The sequence below is a fragment of the Oreochromis aureus genome, linkage group 19 (genome assembly GCF_013358895.1).
Source record: "Oreochromis aureus strain Israel breed Guangdong linkage group 19, ZZ_aureus, whole genome shotgun sequence".
Classification (NCBI taxonomy): domain Eukaryota; kingdom Metazoa; phylum Chordata; class Actinopteri; order Cichliformes; family Cichlidae; genus Oreochromis; species Oreochromis aureus.
Genome location: NC_052960.1, coordinates 13,153,305 through 13,170,839, shown reverse-complemented (window position 1 = coordinate 13,170,839; position 17,535 = coordinate 13,153,305). Strand labels below are relative to the sequence as shown.

At 39.5% G+C, this 17,535-nt stretch overlaps 1 protein-coding gene across 1 annotated transcript; it reads right to left on the bottom strand.

Moving 5' to 3' along the window:
- Positions 1-490: 490 nt before the first annotated feature.
- On the bottom strand, positions 491-17,487 carry plpp2a (phospholipid phosphatase 2a). The gene is made up of 6 exons (XM_031736922.2): positions 17,156-17,487; positions 4,752-4,903; positions 4,350-4,612; positions 3,311-3,368; positions 2,667-2,843; positions 491-1,616 (listed from the first exon to the last, which is right to left on the bottom strand). Exons 1-6 carry the CDS (start codon positions 17,214-17,216, stop codon positions 1,479-1,481), a joined length of 849 nt encoding a protein of 282 aa, XP_031592782.1. The 5' UTR covers positions 17,217-17,487; the 3' UTR covers positions 491-1,478.
- Between the last annotated feature and the right edge of the window lie 48 nt (positions 17,488-17,535).

Sequence of the window (17,535 nt, the reverse complement as noted above, 5' to 3'; positions counted from 1 at the left end):
ATATTTTGTATCCTAACAAGTCTCTGGAGAAATATTTTGTGGATTTTTAATTACTGTGTGCACCATAAATCTAATTTACAGTGTACTGGCATGCAGCCTGAAATCATAACGGCTCAGCCGGGATAATGAAATCAAAACTATTAGACTGCCTTCTAAGGGCAAGTGGGAACCTTTTGTACAATTTAGCTGAAATGACGCTAAACATGGTTTTGTAATAAAAATTCTTTGGTTATGACAATTTATGAATAATTGCTAACAAAGGGGGGAAAAGCAAAAAAACAACTTCCTGTTTCATGCACTGGCTCACCAGCTTCATTCCTCTGGTAGAAAGGGCCGTGAGCTGCAGGTTCTGACTTGAACCCTGCGTCACTGTGTTGTACAGAGCTTTCGCTAAGAACGCAGCAGAGAATAGCTCAATGGAAACAACCCAAAAAGAAGCCATTCTCTCTGTGGCAATCCACATGCTGATAAAATAATCACACACGGAAGGTGAATATGCTGGCAAGTATTTATGGAAAACTGTAAAACACCCTGAAGGCTAAAGGAAGTAAGTGATTACATTATGTACAATTTCACAATAGGTTACACACGGTGTTATAAATGGGGAAGGAAAAGGTCCATGAAGGTGTATTTACTTTGTATCAAAAGAGGAAGGTTATAGGATGAAGATGCCTCAGGAACATCTCCATTTGTCCTTGGCCGTCCCTTTCAAGTCTGAGAAAAAGTGACAGAAGGAACAATATCGCCAGCTTAAAGTTTCACCATAACTTCAGTAAATTAGTGGTCATACATTCTTGAAAATAAAAAAATTACACAATTTATTAGACATTGAAGATTTTAAAAAAGTGTTAGTGCTACAAATCATCCTGTCTGTATATTATGTCAGTGGAAGCACTCCATAATTACACTTGCATATCTTTTAAAGACAATAAAGAGATGTCTGTAGAAAAAAAAACAAAAACTAATGGGTGTCACAAAGAGGCAGTCGAGCTCGAGAGTAGGTAAAACATGAACAGTCTTATCAGACTGTAGCAAAGTGTATAACATTATTCAGCCTCCAAGGATCGGTTCTTCCATTCAAGTGCAGAACAAAATCTTTGGAATTGAAATTGGACCGATCTCTTCAGCTGTCAGCCACTCTGACTCACAGCATCAATTTCTCAGACAAATCTGAATCTTTCTGCAAGAAATAATTAAGAAAATTTTAAAAATGAACATAATGAAAAAAAACTCACACACAACCCACTCATTATAAAACAAACAAAAAAACCAACTCAATCACATCTTTGCAGCATATAAACACAAACTTATAGAGGCCCTGGAGTTTTCATAGCTGTGAAAGTGTTATGGAGATCTAATAGCAGACTGTGCTCTGCTGCTTTCGTTGTTTTTTTCTTCTGTGCACGTTCTTTGATAACGGAGCTGCTGTTATAGAGTGCGGGGGCCGGGCTGGTGACAGTAGCTGTAGGGTGGTGCACTCATACTGATCCGCTGTAGCTGTGATTTCTGTGTTCTGAATCTGAAGGCCTCGGTTTACATTCGAGTTGTTCAGTCTCTGGTGTTTGCGGCTCAGAAACTGGAGGGCGCTGCTTGAAGAAATCGGACACATATCGGACCTTTGGGAACAAATACAGTAACAATTATATGCTATTACGTTGCTTAATAGAAGCGTTAGCATTGCTTACAGCTGACGCTACTGCTTTACACTGTAAATGAATAGTTCAGCAGTCAGTCTAAATTATACCTTTTAGATGTTGGGATTCAGTTTCATATTATACCACAGAGTAAAGTCACAAACACACAATTAACAGTTATAGCCTCAAAAAGCCAATAGGGGTTCTTTGCAATAGCCAGGTGCTATTCCCAATTACACAGTAGTCACATTTATGGCATGAACCTTTGTCATGTGCAGCCCATTCTTACAGGGATGATCATGATGTCGTGCAAGCTATTTTTTTAATTGAAATTCCAACTTTTCTCAAATTACTTGAACTTTTTCCAGGAAACATCTTTAATGACTTTAAAAAACAAAAATTGGTTGCAGAAATTTAAATTTAGTTTGGATTTTTTCCTCATGTCTAATGAGAAAAGTATACACTTGCATACACTCACTTGGTTCTACAATGTCTTAACAAGGTCAAGAGCTCTTGCCTGTTCTGGCAATCACGATTAACTGCAAGTAGTTGTTCCTCTCTGCCATCATTAAAAGGATCTGCTTCATGCTGCTGCGTTCATTGGACCAGGGCTGGGCAACTCCAGGCCTCGAGTGCAGCTGTCCTGCAGGTTTTAGATGTGTCCAGCTCCTCACAGCTGATTCAAATTGCTAAAGTACCACCTCAACATTTCTTTAAGTTCTCCAGAGGCCTGATAATGAACTAATCATTTGATTCAGATGTGTTGACCCAGGGTGATATCTAAAACCGACAGGACACTGGCAATCGAGGCCTGGAGTTGCCCACCCCTGCATTGGACTGATCAATACTCAGAATAGTGGGAAAGTCCAAGAAATTTATACTTGTCAATCTACACCATTTTACTTTAGGAAGAGGCTGCTCAGTCGGCCTTTGGATTCAGAAGTAATGATTCAGTTTTCACCTTACATAATCGTATAAATGTCCTCAGCTTTAATGATAAACATCAATAAAAGTGACGCAGAAATGACTCACTGTGAGCACAGCGATGAGAGCGCCCTGCAGCAGTCCCACCACGACATCGCCCGGGTGGTGTTTGTAGTCAGAGACGCGCGTGTATCCCACATACAGAGAGAACGACACCAGGAAGAACTGGATCGTGGGTCGAACCAGTCTCGTCCATTTCCCCTGCATCCTGGCCTGAACATAGAGCTTTACACACAAAAGTACAGATTCGAGTTCAGCTTGAAGGTTGCACACATAAAAGAACCAATTTTTTTGTGGGAAAAAACAAAACAAAAAACCCAAACAAGATTCAGGTTAAGATTGGAGCCATTTATCTATAGCAAATTTCCTGACTTTCCCCCCTTAAAAAAATATTTATACACTTTTTTTATCTAAAATTTGCCCCACTTTATCCATCCAGTGCCCCCCTAAATGCAGAATGCCGATTCCTGTGGAGTTTGAGCAGCTCATAATTCACTCCTGAAAACCCCTAACAGGGATCAAACCATTAAATCTGTCACCTTCCGGCCATTGTGCCACGTGTGGTATAGCAACAATGGTGTTTTGTTGTCTGTGTCGACCACATTCTCCTGTTTGGCTCAGTCGTGTGTGTTTTTTTGGTAAACAGCCATTTCAGAGCTGCAGAAAGTCTCACGCTATGAGGACACACTCACCGACAGGAAGATCATGCAGTACATCCCGAAGGACGAGTGTCCGGAGTAGAACGATAACCTAGGGAGCAAAATGGCAGCATTAGTAATGGTTTTCAGTGAATAGGGACCAGCATTAAAACTAGGCCTACTTATCAGTTTGTTTACCATTTAATCTAAGGTAAAACAATCTTAACAGTTTGGGTAATCTGCAGTCTACATTTCTGAATATTTGTATTTCTGGGTATTACATCCAAACTACACAAATAAACAGTCATCCAGGAAATGGAAACATGCAAGTTGCACTCTATTTAAATTTAACCTGATAAAACTGATGTTCTGATAGTATCCACTTCCTCATGTATCCATTAGTGTGGACAGTCCAACACTCCAGCAGAAACCAAAGAGATATTCGAGTTTTATATTAAAAACTAAATGCAGAAGAATTACAAATGAGAGATTTTCAAATATGAATTTATGACGGAGCGATATCCTTGTTAGTTAGTTTGTAAATGTCAGCTCAGGCTCTTGATTATATTATATTTCATTGACGAGATGAAATGAAACCTGTTATTGCTAATCTAAATAGTTTTTCAGCTATAAAACTGATAAGGTCAAACTTGGTAAATCAGGCCATGGAGAGAGCAGATCTTAAAGATTTTAAACTAAGCTGTCAGTAAGTTGGGGTTTCGGGAGAGAGGCTGCCTCAAACCAGTATGTATGTTGGGATCTTATTCATGAGTGATGGGAAAATGGATTGAGGACTGAAGCGGCCTCAGCAGTAATAAAGAAATAATAAGCTAAGCCGAAAGGCAAAGCTTTTGATTTACCAGTCCATCTGCTTCTCAGCCAGAATGAAATCCCGGTAATGACTCAAAGAGTAATACAAGCTGCCAAAATGAGTTTCCTCTGTACAGTGGCTGGGCTCAGCCTTAGAAATAGGTTGAGGAGCTCACACATCCAAAGGGATGAAAATTCATGGCATTTTTCAAATCATCCATTGACTTCTAGCTCTTTGCACTAAACTCTATAACAAATCTGATAGGTGTCGTAAAGTGTCCACCTGGATTCAGTCACATTGCGGAGGGTGCCGTTGCACTTGATCTCCATCATGTATCCATTACAGACCACTGGCTTGCACACATCTATGAAGTTTGGACGAGGACGGCCTATGGTGAACTTTGCCAAGTCAGTCAGCGACTGGCTGATAGCGGCTCCAAACAAGTAGGTGCCCACCACTTTGTAGAGAGCTGACAGGTATTGGTTGAACGGGGAATTGGAGCGCAGACGATTGGTGTGCACCAGGTAGGCCTCTCCTGTTGTGATCTGTGGAAGGAAGGGGCAAAGATTCATTATTTGGAATATTTTGGAATAAGATTCTTTGCCGATTGCCTGTAGAAAGAGATGAGGTTAGTCTTATTTTTCAGTAACTAGGGGCTCAGCCAAATGAGAGACACAGGCTTACAATGACTATGGAGCAGGAGATGGTGACTGCAGCCATCGTCCCATGAGAGATGGTGTCTCTCCTGTAGGGATAACGGATGCTCTGATCATTGCAGTCGATTCCTCTCTGGTAAGGCTTGAACTTCAATGTGAGAATGGCTGAGGGTAGAGCCGCTGGAAAAGGAAAAAAAGAAAAGAGAGAGAGAGAGAATACACTTTGAGCTTTGTTTTAAAATTGCAGTATGCTTTCTACTGCTCAAAACAGTATTAACTCAAATAATGCAGTAATCCAAGACTGCAGTTTTCCAACTGCGTGGTCGTGTGGAGATAGCACTGTTACTTGTTCGTTGTATTCACAGTGATTATCTGCAGTCACGTGTGCTGAACTTAAACCACATTTAAGTATTTCCAGTAGTAATGACGCATTTCCTGTTGGGCGCTGCATGTGGAAAAAGGATAACTTTAAATAATTTCATTTTCCTGATATTGTATTGAGTTTAAGTGTGAAAACCGCTCCAGTGAAAACGTCCTTGCAATTGCAAGAAAGAACAGGAAGTATGAACGGCGCACACTCATTTTAATACTGAAATAAATCCCTCATTGCCTGCTGTTGTTCTAAATCTGCAGCAGAAATCCAATCACTTTTCTCAACACAAGAGAAGTTTCTCAAGTTATTATGATTTCCTGGTGACTTAAGGTCACATAAATGGTTTTCACATTGGCCAGATAAAAGAAAATAGGAGACATCAAAAAGCCATATCAAAAAAAAAAAAAAAAAAAAAAAGGAAACTGTGGCTGGTTTGGGGGGGATGCATGTTGCTGTAGAGGGGTTTTCATCGAGCTTTTGCAAACCCCTGCAGGGACTGGAAAATTACTACTGTAGTCTTTAAGTGTGACTGCACAGTGAAGGTGCAACTCAGGAAACAGCTAAAAACACACTGGCGGACTCATCTTTTGGCTTTGCGCACAAGCCGCGGCGCTACGTGGTAACAGAATTTGTCATCGGTGGCAACGGCTTCACCTCTACAAGTCACGTTTACTCTTTAGAGGAACTGACTGTCACCATGGCAACACACGGGACATCACAGCCAACACCTTTGACACCAGGGCAGCGTTCACAATGTGAGGGGCCTGGGAACTGACGACTGGAGCGGGACACACACTTGCATACCTAAAGACATTCGCACGTGCTCATGCACAACAGCGACAGATATAAATGGGTTATTTCAAGCCATGCATACATGTATAAAAGCTATAAAGAGCTGCGAAGGACAAACAGAAAACTGGGTTCAGCAGTTTCTGTCTGTGCAAACTAGATGAAGAGTGGGGCATATGCAGGAGGACATAAAGCTGTCTCCTAAATCAGAGCAGGACAATAGTCCACTTTAAAGGCCTAATGTCAAAAACTTTCTACCCCACAACACTTAAATCGTTTTCCTGTTTTCAAGAGCTTCCTGCTGAATATAATAACAGCAAGAGATGGATAAATGGTGTTTGTTTGCTCAAAAACTATTGTATATTTATGGGTTTGGAGCTGCTCGTCCCTGACAGATTGCTTCCTTCCTCTACTGTATGGGCCTGACAATTCACATAAGATTACATTAAAAGCACAGATAAACTTTGGTGGAAATTATCTAGACTCCCTTCTGCATCTGTTTGTTGTAGTCTTATTCTTGTTTGTGTCACATCCCGACTACCCCTGTCCTGTGCCAGCTCATACAGTTCTTGAATGTGGCTCCGTTTGTGATGATTTTTGTGCATCTTTTATACACATTTCCCCAAAACTCATCGTGACAGATTTGGAACTTCCACAAACTTTAAGATCTTCATTATTTATAAGATTAACCCTGGGATGCACTGATATATGGGCCAATACCAGCCTATTACCAGTGTCACTGACTGATATTCATATGTTGTGTAATTACTTCAATTATATGTTGGCCAAATGTTCAAGGATTGTGTGATGAAGAACTGAAAATTTTAAAAACTGGTAAGATACTATTGTTTTACTAGTAAATGCATAGCTTGAGCAATGTTTGTTCAAACTGGGCTGTTCAGGGGGCATGTTCTGTACAAGTAAATATGACTTAAAATATATAAATGAAAAGTACACACAAGGAATTTAAAGAGCAAACACATACAAGTCAAAATAGTTTTTAACGTGCTTATAATAATATGGGTGAAGACAATTCGAGCATTTAATTTATGCTTTTTGTGACAAATCTCGAACTCTGCTGCAGTTTAGTAACACAAAAAACGATTGCAGATCACTGAAGTGACTGTTTTTGTAGGCCGTTTTTAACAACGCAACACTGAATTGCTCATGTCACCATGTACGTTTTGTTCTACCGTCTCTCTCTTTAAACACCTATTGGTCTGCCACACCTCCTACTTTGTCACCATATAAGGGACACTTTAAGTCTCCCTGACCTAAATAGCCTAATGTCTGATTTGTCATTTGTTACAAGTCTGAACAAGTGCCTCTAACAATATTTGATGACAAGCAGTTTCCTCATTAAGGAGAAATTATTTTCATGAAAGTTCTCCCTTCGCTCATATTCATTGTTCCTGTAGGTCAAGCATGCTTTCAGCTCCACTTTGAAGTCAAACCCTGCCACTGTTTATTCTGCAGAGCATAAGGATAACATTTAGATAAGAGACTATTTGTTTGACACAAATCTCTAGTGGCTTACACATTGCCAGGGTGGAGATGTGTTGAGCAATGATCTTTAAAACATACATGATAACCAGTGGTCAGCTTGCTTAACAGATTTGGTGAGGAAACCCAAGTCAGATTTGCTCCGAGTTGCTGGGGGGGTGAAACTATTATCTGGACTGGCTCTATTATTACAGAAGGCCTGAGGTGTTTTTGTAGGCTTGTGCTGGCAGGGCGGCCTCACATGCTAGAATCTAGGTCAAATTTGTCCCAAATCAAATTTTTCATGCAACAAACTACTTGCAAAAGTAAGGCATACTTAAAAGAGATTGTTTAAATAAATTTTTATATTTCTTATTCTTCATTCTGTAAAAGAAAATTTCTCGCTTCAAGATCTTAACAACCTTTTGTTTTCTTTCTAGTTATTAATTACATGGTTACTCATATGGTTTAGCAACCCACATTCTTATCATAAAATTTTAAACCTCAATAAAATAAGCACCAACATGAGTGTAGTTGTCATCATAGATGGCTTCTCTTGCATTGAGATAGGAAATGCTACTCGAAAAATGTGGTTCGAAAAACAATCTCACTAGAAAAATAATCCAAACAGTTGTACGTTTAATGTCTTATTTAAACAGTCTTGAATAACTTGTTGAACCTTCTATAGAAGCGAATGCCTTCAGTAGGCGTTTCCTCTGGCTCCCTATTTAACTAGCACGGTGAAAAAGATGAATTGTTGTCCAGTACGCCTATAAAACTCTTTCAATTCATCAGTATGTTTTGCTTGAACATACCTCAAGACAGCACCATGACGTCAGGACTCCAGCCTCTTTGATTCACCCAACCTTTCCCACGCTTCAGACTATAGATTACCTCCCTGAATTTTTCCTATAAAATGCCATCAAAGAGCTTGGAAATTCAAGTCATTGATGTTTCCTCAATGACTGCAAGGCACCCAAGCTCTAAGGAAGCAAAGTATGCCCACAAACCATGATGCTCCCTCCACCATGCTTCACAGCTGCAAGCCTGAAATGCCTTGCAACATTTTTTGGAGTGTTTATCGACTCTTGCGATGATCTATATTAATTTGCAAATTAGTTTTCACTTCCATAATGTTTTCTCCATCCTGCATTTGTTTTGTAATTTATTTCTAAAAATAAATAAATAAATAAATAAAAGCATTTTGCAATTTTATATATATTTTTTTTGTGGGGGAAAGGGGGTGGGGGGCAGACTCATGTAGAAGTCTCAAAAACCCATGTATCAAATATGATACTCTTGGATTTAAATGGTTAAAGGAATGACGATAATGTTTGTGGTGTCTTTAAATTAACATAATTATTTTCAACAATTTTCTTAGAGTGGACACGTGAAAAAGGCTTCTGCTTATTACGGAGATTCCTGCAAGTGTTTTGTGTTTACTCCTGGGTTCTTTTTCACCTCTTTGTGCGCAATTTTGAGATCTTTTCAGGACTCCAAGAGAGCCTCCCTTTCAAGGCAACCTCTCATTATAGACTGATTTACACTTGGGCCTTATACACTGCTTCTTCTAATGTCCTATAAAAAATGACACCGGTCTTAAGCAGAGTTTCAGTAACTGGTTCCAATCTCATTTCTTTAATTTAACCCCCCCCCCCTTGGTACTTGGAAGATAAATCATTAGTAAAGAGGTTTATACACTTTATGTACTTCCAGTAATGAACAGTATTACCTACTCTGTTCTTACATGCACAGCAAATCTTGAAATCCTGAGTCTTAATTTTATAGCTTAGCTGTATTTGAGGACAAAAATATCTGACTCAGTTCCAACAGACATAAAAGGGAGTTATTCCTCCCTACAGTTGCAAAGTGCTTGCTCATGGGAGACTGACTGACTATTAGGGTTCTCAAGCAAATACCTTACAAATTATGTGGTGCTTTCAGATGTTAGTCAAACTTGTTCCCAGTGGGAGTTGGCCTCTATCAAGATTGTTGTTTGTCACTCCTGTTCATAACTTATGGAGAGAATTTCATTGGTATAGTCAAGTGGTGAAGATGCTCCACTTTGGTGGCCCCTGGATCAACTCTCTGCTTTTTGTGTATGATGGTTGGCTTCTTCAGGCAGTGACCTCCAACGTGCACTGGGGCGGTCGTCGTCGATTCTAGCAGTTAATTTAGTAGAGGCAGGTTTTAGCTCCTTCTACTTACTTACTACTTTATATAATCAAACATCCCCCATTTAATTTTAGCATAATGCAAAAATCTCCCATTTCAAAAAAAGTTAGCTTTTATGTACAGTTTTGTTGCACTTCAGCAACATATATTTAACAATAAAGTTGCGCTGTCCTAAGCATTTTATGCTTTTTTGTTTTTCTTCAATTTTTCCCCTCCATGTTACCCATTTCCTTCTTTATTTTAATGTTTAAACTCAAGTAAACTCAAGGTTTTGTTTTTGTTTTGTTTTAATGTGAAAGTGAAATTAAACTGCAAACAAAGCATTTTACTCATAAAATGTACCCAGTTTTGAGATCATAAAACATTGCTATTTTTGGATCTCTTCTCCCTCCCTTTTCATTTTAAACTAAAGGAAACCATCTGAGTATAGCAGAAAAATGTTATTTGGTCGACTGAAAGTTTGTATCATCCTACTCCGACATTTTACATGTAGCTGTCGAGTTTTACTTTGTCCATAAACCTTTACAGCTGCAAACACTGTAATAACTGTTCAAATCTCTTTGCTAAAAGAGGTGCACACACACACACACACACACACACACACACACACACACACACACACACACACACACACACACACACACACACACACACACACCAAGTTTCTGATAACTTTTGCCTTTAGAGATTCAAAAAAGGAAGGAGAGACAGTATTGTTTTAGGCTTTCATAATCCCTTCTGGCGAGCATGCACCCCGATTCCACTTTGAGAAAATAAACATAACGGAATTTGGGATCAGACACAAGTACAACTTCCCCTTGACCTCTGACCCAGCAGGAAGGGGAAAATGTTCCTGTTATTCAGCATTCAAGATAAGTGACGGAAGTCCATACTGCGGGCTCATCTTGAGAACTGAACTACTGAGACATTTGCTGGGAACAGAACCACAAACGGCTAACAGCTAACGGCAACATATGTGAACATATCTGCACATCTCAACAGATGACTGTGAGATCTGTGAGCCTGCTGAGTAACCTCATGGTTTGTCGGCTAACAGGGGTTGTGTGGAGGTGATCTTAAAAGCAATATTTAACTTGTTAACTTTTGTTTATATTGGCAAGTTTTTCAAATTCTCATTGCTGTTTCTTTTCAGCAAGAGAACAGTGTGACATCAGCAGTCCAATGCTGTAACCTTTTCATGTTTTTATCCATTCTGTCTACAATAGTCAGCACTATTCAGTTTTTTTTCTTCATATACCCGGAAAACTGGAACTGCAGAGAAAGTGGATCACTTCCTGTGAGGCTGGGGATTTTCCTGGGAAAGTCCTAGACAACACTGGCTGATAAAAGCTTTATTTTGCAAAAGAAGAAGAAAATAGCAAACTGTCTGTTTTGAGTTTTAGAGCTGATAGCATTTTGCTTTTGTTACCTTTAGACAGGGTCAGGCTAGCCAGTTTTCCTCATTTCCAGTCTTTGAGCTAAATTAAATCGACTCCAGACTTCCTGTCTGCCATGTGACGGATGTATGATACATATTAGCCAAATTCTGATATTGGTAAATATGGCTGATTGTTGCAAATTAAACATTAATCAATGTCAGTGGACATCATTTATCAGTTTTGGGCTGGCTGAATGTTTGAAAAAAGTTTTTCCTGTGCTCAGTCATATTTAGATATTTCAGATATTTCTTTGTCTTAAAAGACACAAAAAATATGTGCTAGAAGCCAACTGATTTATCAGCAGGCCAATATTATCGTCTGCTTTTAGCCATTTTTAACGGCCAATAAATGAAAAGGTATTGTAAACATGCAGAAGAGGCATGTGAAACACCCTTCAACATTGCTTAGTTTGTCCACCAGAGCGTCCTCTGCAGCTCTCTGCCGGCCAAAGGCCAACAGCAACAGGCTGGATCCCGGGCAGAGGATACACAAGTAAATAAATAACTAGGCATAACAATTGCCGTGCTACGTCTGTTTGCACCTGAAAGACAAAAAAAAAACAAAAACAAGGATCGGTAGCTATATCAGAATATTTGATTTTTAAAATAACCAAATATCGCCGTCTTAAAAATCAGTCAGGCTCTTGTATGTGTACCAAATACCAATATGTGAACACATCGATATCAGCCCACAATTTCACAATCAGTGCATTTCTACAAAAACGGGATTAATCTTCTGATCGAATTCCCAGGAACAGCACATACTGAAAGCCTGTAATATATCACTTCATAGGGTTATTTCAAGTGTAATAATGTTGGATCATGATTTTAGTGGCTTTTTTAGTGTTTTGTTTGGGTTTTTTTTAAATCGCCTCTTTTCTTGCTTAAACGTTTCTGTAAAAAGAAGAGCACAGAACATGAATTAGGCCATTAGATTTCGTTGCCCATAGGTCAAACTTTCATAAGAATCTGGTAATTTTGTCTATTGGTTGTTCTTACCATGCATTTGATTTACGTTACACTTTTTAGTTTAGTTTGCATGATATCCAAGCCAATAGTTTATTAGTTCACATTCGTAAAGCTCTCATCTTACAGATCTGTGGCTTCAACCTTTTAATAAAATGCTTGCACACACACACACACACACACAAATACAGAAATAATTCTTCCTTTATGAAACGACCAGAGAGGACAATGTAACTACGCACACACAGCCTGTACTGTGTATGCCAACACAACAATCATATCTCGCTTCCATTTTCACGCTGGAATGTCAGAGAGCAGAGGTCAGCACTTCCCACTTGACTCTGACATACATTTGGCAAAAGCAGATACAGTGTGTGTGTGTGTGTGTGTGTGTGTGTGTGTGTGTGTGTGTGTGTGTGTGTGTGTGTGTGTGTGTGTGTACCACGTTTTCATATCTTTGTGGGGACCAAAAATCAAAAGTTTACTATACTTGTGGGGACCAACAGCCCTTATGGGGACAAAATCCATGTCCCCATGAGTTTGAAGGAATGTTGAGACTCAAAATGTGGTTTTAGTGTCAGGGTTACAATTAGGTCAGGGTTAAGCATTCATTTTTGATGGTTAGGGCAAGCGGCTAGGGAAAGCATTATGTCAATTAGATGTCCCCACTAGGATATGAAAGCATGACTGTGTGTGTCAACAAATTGTCAAAAATGGCATATAAATAACAGCTCTTGAGCCAAACAGCTGTTGTCAGTCACTGGCTGTCATTTCCGCACTACGGCAGCTCTTCTATGCTTCGGTCCCTAGAAACAAAAAGCACGTATAGTTTCTGTTCCTTATAGCTCACGCTTAATAACGCAAATGGTAATTTTGTGTTAAAGGTATCACATGGGCATTTTCAATTTCACCTGACACGTTTAGGTATGAAACCATAAGTCATCGATACAAAAACTAAAAAAAAAAAAAACTGCCCTGCCTTTGCGTTGCTTAAAGTCTTTTGTGGTAGGGAACTGAATAAGTTTGGGTTTCCAATGTTTTTTGAAAGAAAAGAAAAATACACCCTCTGTCAAATGTAAAGTTTTACATACTTGGACATTACGAAAAGATTAATTTAAAAATTGGATAAAAAACAAACAAACTACATGAGATAACAATACATGACTTATATTATGTCATTATATATTTAACAAAAGCTGAGCTAAAATGCAGAAGCAAGGTTCAAAAAGCGAAGTACACCCCACGTAACTTGTAAAACCACCTTTAGTAATCATTTTCTGTATGAATTTTGGTCAACTTTTTATTACCACGTTTCTGTTCTTTGAGGTTTTCGGGCATTAGTCTGTGCGTTGCTATTTTAAGGTTCCCCACAGCATTTCGGTCTTGTTAAGGTCTGGTCTTTGAAAAAGGAAAAGACTCAAGGTGTTGCAATGGCTCAGTCACTCTGTTGTAGTTTTGCTGCTTTGCTTGGGTCCTGTTGAGTGATCCAGTTTGGGCAAGCCTTTAGTTATCAGATAGATGGCCTCACTCTAGAGTTTCTATCATCATAGATGGCTCTACAGTACTTTGGTATGCAGAGGGGTTTATGGTGGACCCAATGACTGAAGGTGTCCAGGTCCTTTTGCTCCAAAACAAACCCATATAATCACATTTCCATCACCACGTTTGACACTTTGTATGCTGTCCAGTGTTCTTGGACAATTACTTTGGTTTGCAAAGTTCAGATGCAACTCTGCAAACGTAACCATGTTTTTTTTGCTTTGCTTTTTTCAAGCATAGAAAAGGTTTCCTTCTGGCAACTCTTCAAAATAAACAATACTTGTTCAGTCTTGTTCCAATTGTACTGTCCTGGATTTTATCATTTACCTTGCTAACTTTAGTCTGTAGAGTCTGAGATGGGATTTTTGCTCTCTCTGAGCATAGCATGGTCTGGCATTGGGGTGACTTTGCAGGGATGTCAACTCCTGGGAATACTGGGAACCATCTGCAGTGTTTTCCACTTGTGGATTTTCTTTTCACACTATAGGATAATGGGCTTTAAATTCCACTGCCAATTCATGGGCAGCAATAACTATTTTTTTTTTTTTTTTAAATAAACTGCTTTCATCAGCTTCTTGATGCTAAAAGAACCTCTCAGCTGCTGAACGATATGGAGGATATCAGTATCAGTATCATTCAGCAGATGGGTGGGGGCATTGTTGTTGTTGTAGTAAGAGTCCACCCCCAGCAGGACAGAAGTGTTTGATGATGGGGTAAAGGTGATCACTCTGAACAACTTCATATTGATTTGAAGTGACTTTTTCCCTCTAAAAAGGGACAACTAGATGGACTCAAATCATGCCAGCAAAATTCCTCCTTCAGCATAACAAAGCAGATCCCCTCACTGTAGGGGGTCAAAGGCTTAGTTCGCAAATAAAGGGGGAAAACCTGACTGGATGTGTATTGATGCATTCAAGCTTCTGAAACAGATTCAGTCTGAATGAGTTTTGATATTCTTTTGGTTTTAGAGAGGGGAAAAAAGTTATTAGAACCACCGAAGCAACTTCTAGATAGCTAAAAGCTGCTGGTCAGCAACAGCTGGGATAGCTCTTGCCGTCTTGCTGGCAGCTGGAAAGGCTACAACTCGAGATCCTCTTCATGTACAAACAGTGTTTTAAGTGAGACAACATTACAACAGTGTCAGTGATAAAAGCAGTGAGTTCAGGCATTTCCTTCAGATGGATTAGTTTAACTTTGTGGTAAACAGCCAAAACAAAACATCAGCGAATGGAACAGTGTGGATGTGTTATGATATGTATGTACAGAAGGTTTAATAGAGTGCACATTCAATTTTTTTCCCCCTTGTATTCTGTCAAATACTGTTAAAATGGTGGATGTTCAGTATTCAGTTCAGTATTTTACTCCCCTATCAGTTAATTTGGACATGTACACAATTACACATATGGTGATCAAGTGTTAGTTTGTTCATCAAGATAACACTATCTATTTTTGTTATTGTAAATACATAAATACAGGCGAGTCAATCCTATCTTACTGATTATTATTTTTAAACATTCTTTTTCTGGCTCTTTGAGGTCGAATTACACTGATGTTGGAAAGGTTCCCTTTTGTATAAATAAACGCATTTTCTGGTTTGAATCATGTCCCAATAAGGGACATGTTAAATGACGCAGTGCAGGGAGGATGAACTATTTGGTGAAAATGCACAAGACAATATCTGACACACACCAATACCTCAACCTAGCTTTAAAGCACGGTGGAGGCAGCAACATGTTTTAAGACTGTTTTGAATATTGCATCAACATCATTTACAGGTTTCTGTCAATGCAGCAACAAAATGGTTAAAAAGAAATAAATGAATGAATGGGGAACACCAAGTCTGAGTGCGGACCTTTACTAAAATGTTGAGGCTTGATTTGAAGAATAAATCATAGGAATGTTGAACACTGTTTATTTTTTTCAGGAGAGTAGTGGGGAGAAAGAAAAAAAATCTTCCTCTTCACTGTGAGAGCCTCACAAGCACCTATGAGGAAATATCTAATTGAGGTTGTTGCTAATAAATTAGTTTTTAAAGGTTTACTTATATTCTGCAGGCTGGAGGGTGGTGGGGGATTATTCATTTTGTGTTCAATAAATACACGAGAAGTACAGTCTTTGTGTGTTATTAGTTTAGTCACCACGTTTTATGAGCAATCTGTTTAGAAGCCCTGAACAGATTGCAGATTTATAACCATATTTTCATGTGAATTCATAATCACTTTCACAGTCCTGACTAATCATCCTTATACCATGATTAGTCAGCAGGAGAAAAGGGAAAATGATAAAAACCTTGGTCAGCCTTAATCATAATAATTATGACATGAGAAAGACTTCATCTGGGATTTCACAACAGAAGGGTTCAATGTTTTAAAAGTTCATTCTACATGTTTATACGATCTTCAGCCAAAGAGAAAAAGACTATGGCGAAATAATGAAATAAGACCCACCAGCTCACCCCACCAGGTTTTTTACAAGGGAACTTCTTTAAGGCACGCGCGCAGGCACGCGCAGGCACACGCGCGCGAACACACACACACACACACACACGATGCAGAATGGTTATTATCATTCCTCCCTTTCAGCCACCAGATGGTCCACAACTGGATGTATACATTGAAAAAGCACAAACACACACACAAAGCTGCTCCCTCATATTTCACTCCAGAAAAATCTACTACCGTAAGAATACAACATCAGTGTCCAGATTTCTTCTTCCACCATGTGAGCTACAAACTGTCAGGGTGACAAAAATGTGAGAGGTGTGACACCAACAGCTGGAAGATACCAGCTTCATTAATAGATTTGTGCCCTTGTGGTAGTTCACAGCAAGTCGCAACAAGCCATTTTGGTTCTAGTCTTTCAAGACTGACATATTCAGTCTCTGGAGCCCACCCTCTTCACATACACACATGAAGACGCAAAAATAAACACACCTTTCAGCAGTTCCCATGACAGGATTTTAACTGTCAGAGAGCGAGAGAGAGAGATTCAGTGACACTGATCTTTGCTTTTCCTCGTAACCTTAAGTTTTAAAAAAGGAGGAACAACCCTGCACTTCTTGGCAGTATGAATGCAATCAAGGGCAGGTAGAGATGCACGCACGCATACACGGACGTGCATGAACTGTCGCCAACTGGCTGACAGTGATATGAGATAGTGTGTATCCTATTTTAACCCCGATCATTTCAGAGAAGAAATCGGTGCAGTGACACCCAGAGATAAACAGACGTCCAAGCAGCATTCACACTCAGTTCTGGGAAAGATTCTTGGCTTGTTCGAACAAGGTAGAGAACGATGCCAACTCGCACAGTTTAAAAGTATTGCACACTTTAAAACCACTGCCAGTCATGGTCCTGACATGCATGTTTTTCCCGAATCCGTGTGTAAAATTTTAAAGGGGCGTTAAAAGTTTCTGTAATCTTGCAGCGACCCATGAAGCAACATGTGGGTTATCTACCAGAGATATATAAATCAGACCTGTGCGTACGGTTGTGCAATCCCCTGTGCGTCACTTTGAAGGCCATTCTACTTTTAATGTGGACTTACTATGCGTCTGTACAAAAATCATCAGTGAACATTAAACCACAGCCAATAACCTACGTCCAGAAACTAATCATGTTTTCAGCCATATTGTCGGGAGGAGGAGGGCAGAACGGGGGTTTTCACTTACCAGCAAAGACGCACAGAATATCCACCGCAACCAGAATCAGTTTCTTCCCATGTTCTGCCATGCTTCTTCAGACGGCTCGCCACTTTTATAAATAATAAATAAAAACCGCGTTTGAAAAAAAAAAAAAAAAGAAACAAGCAGGCAGGAGAGTTGTAAACGGAACACCTGGAGAAACTGTGGACAAAGTACTAACAGGAAAGATTAACCTGCTCGCTCTTCCGCCTCCAGTGATCCTTACCTGCCCGCCTCCCTTTATGCCTGTCTATCTGTCCGTCTGTCTTTCTATACACTTCGCTGTTGGCAGGTAAGTCGCAGAGGAAGCACTTTTTGGTTTGGCCTGCCTTTTTTACGCACGGGGGGCGCGTCTGTCTTTACAGAAA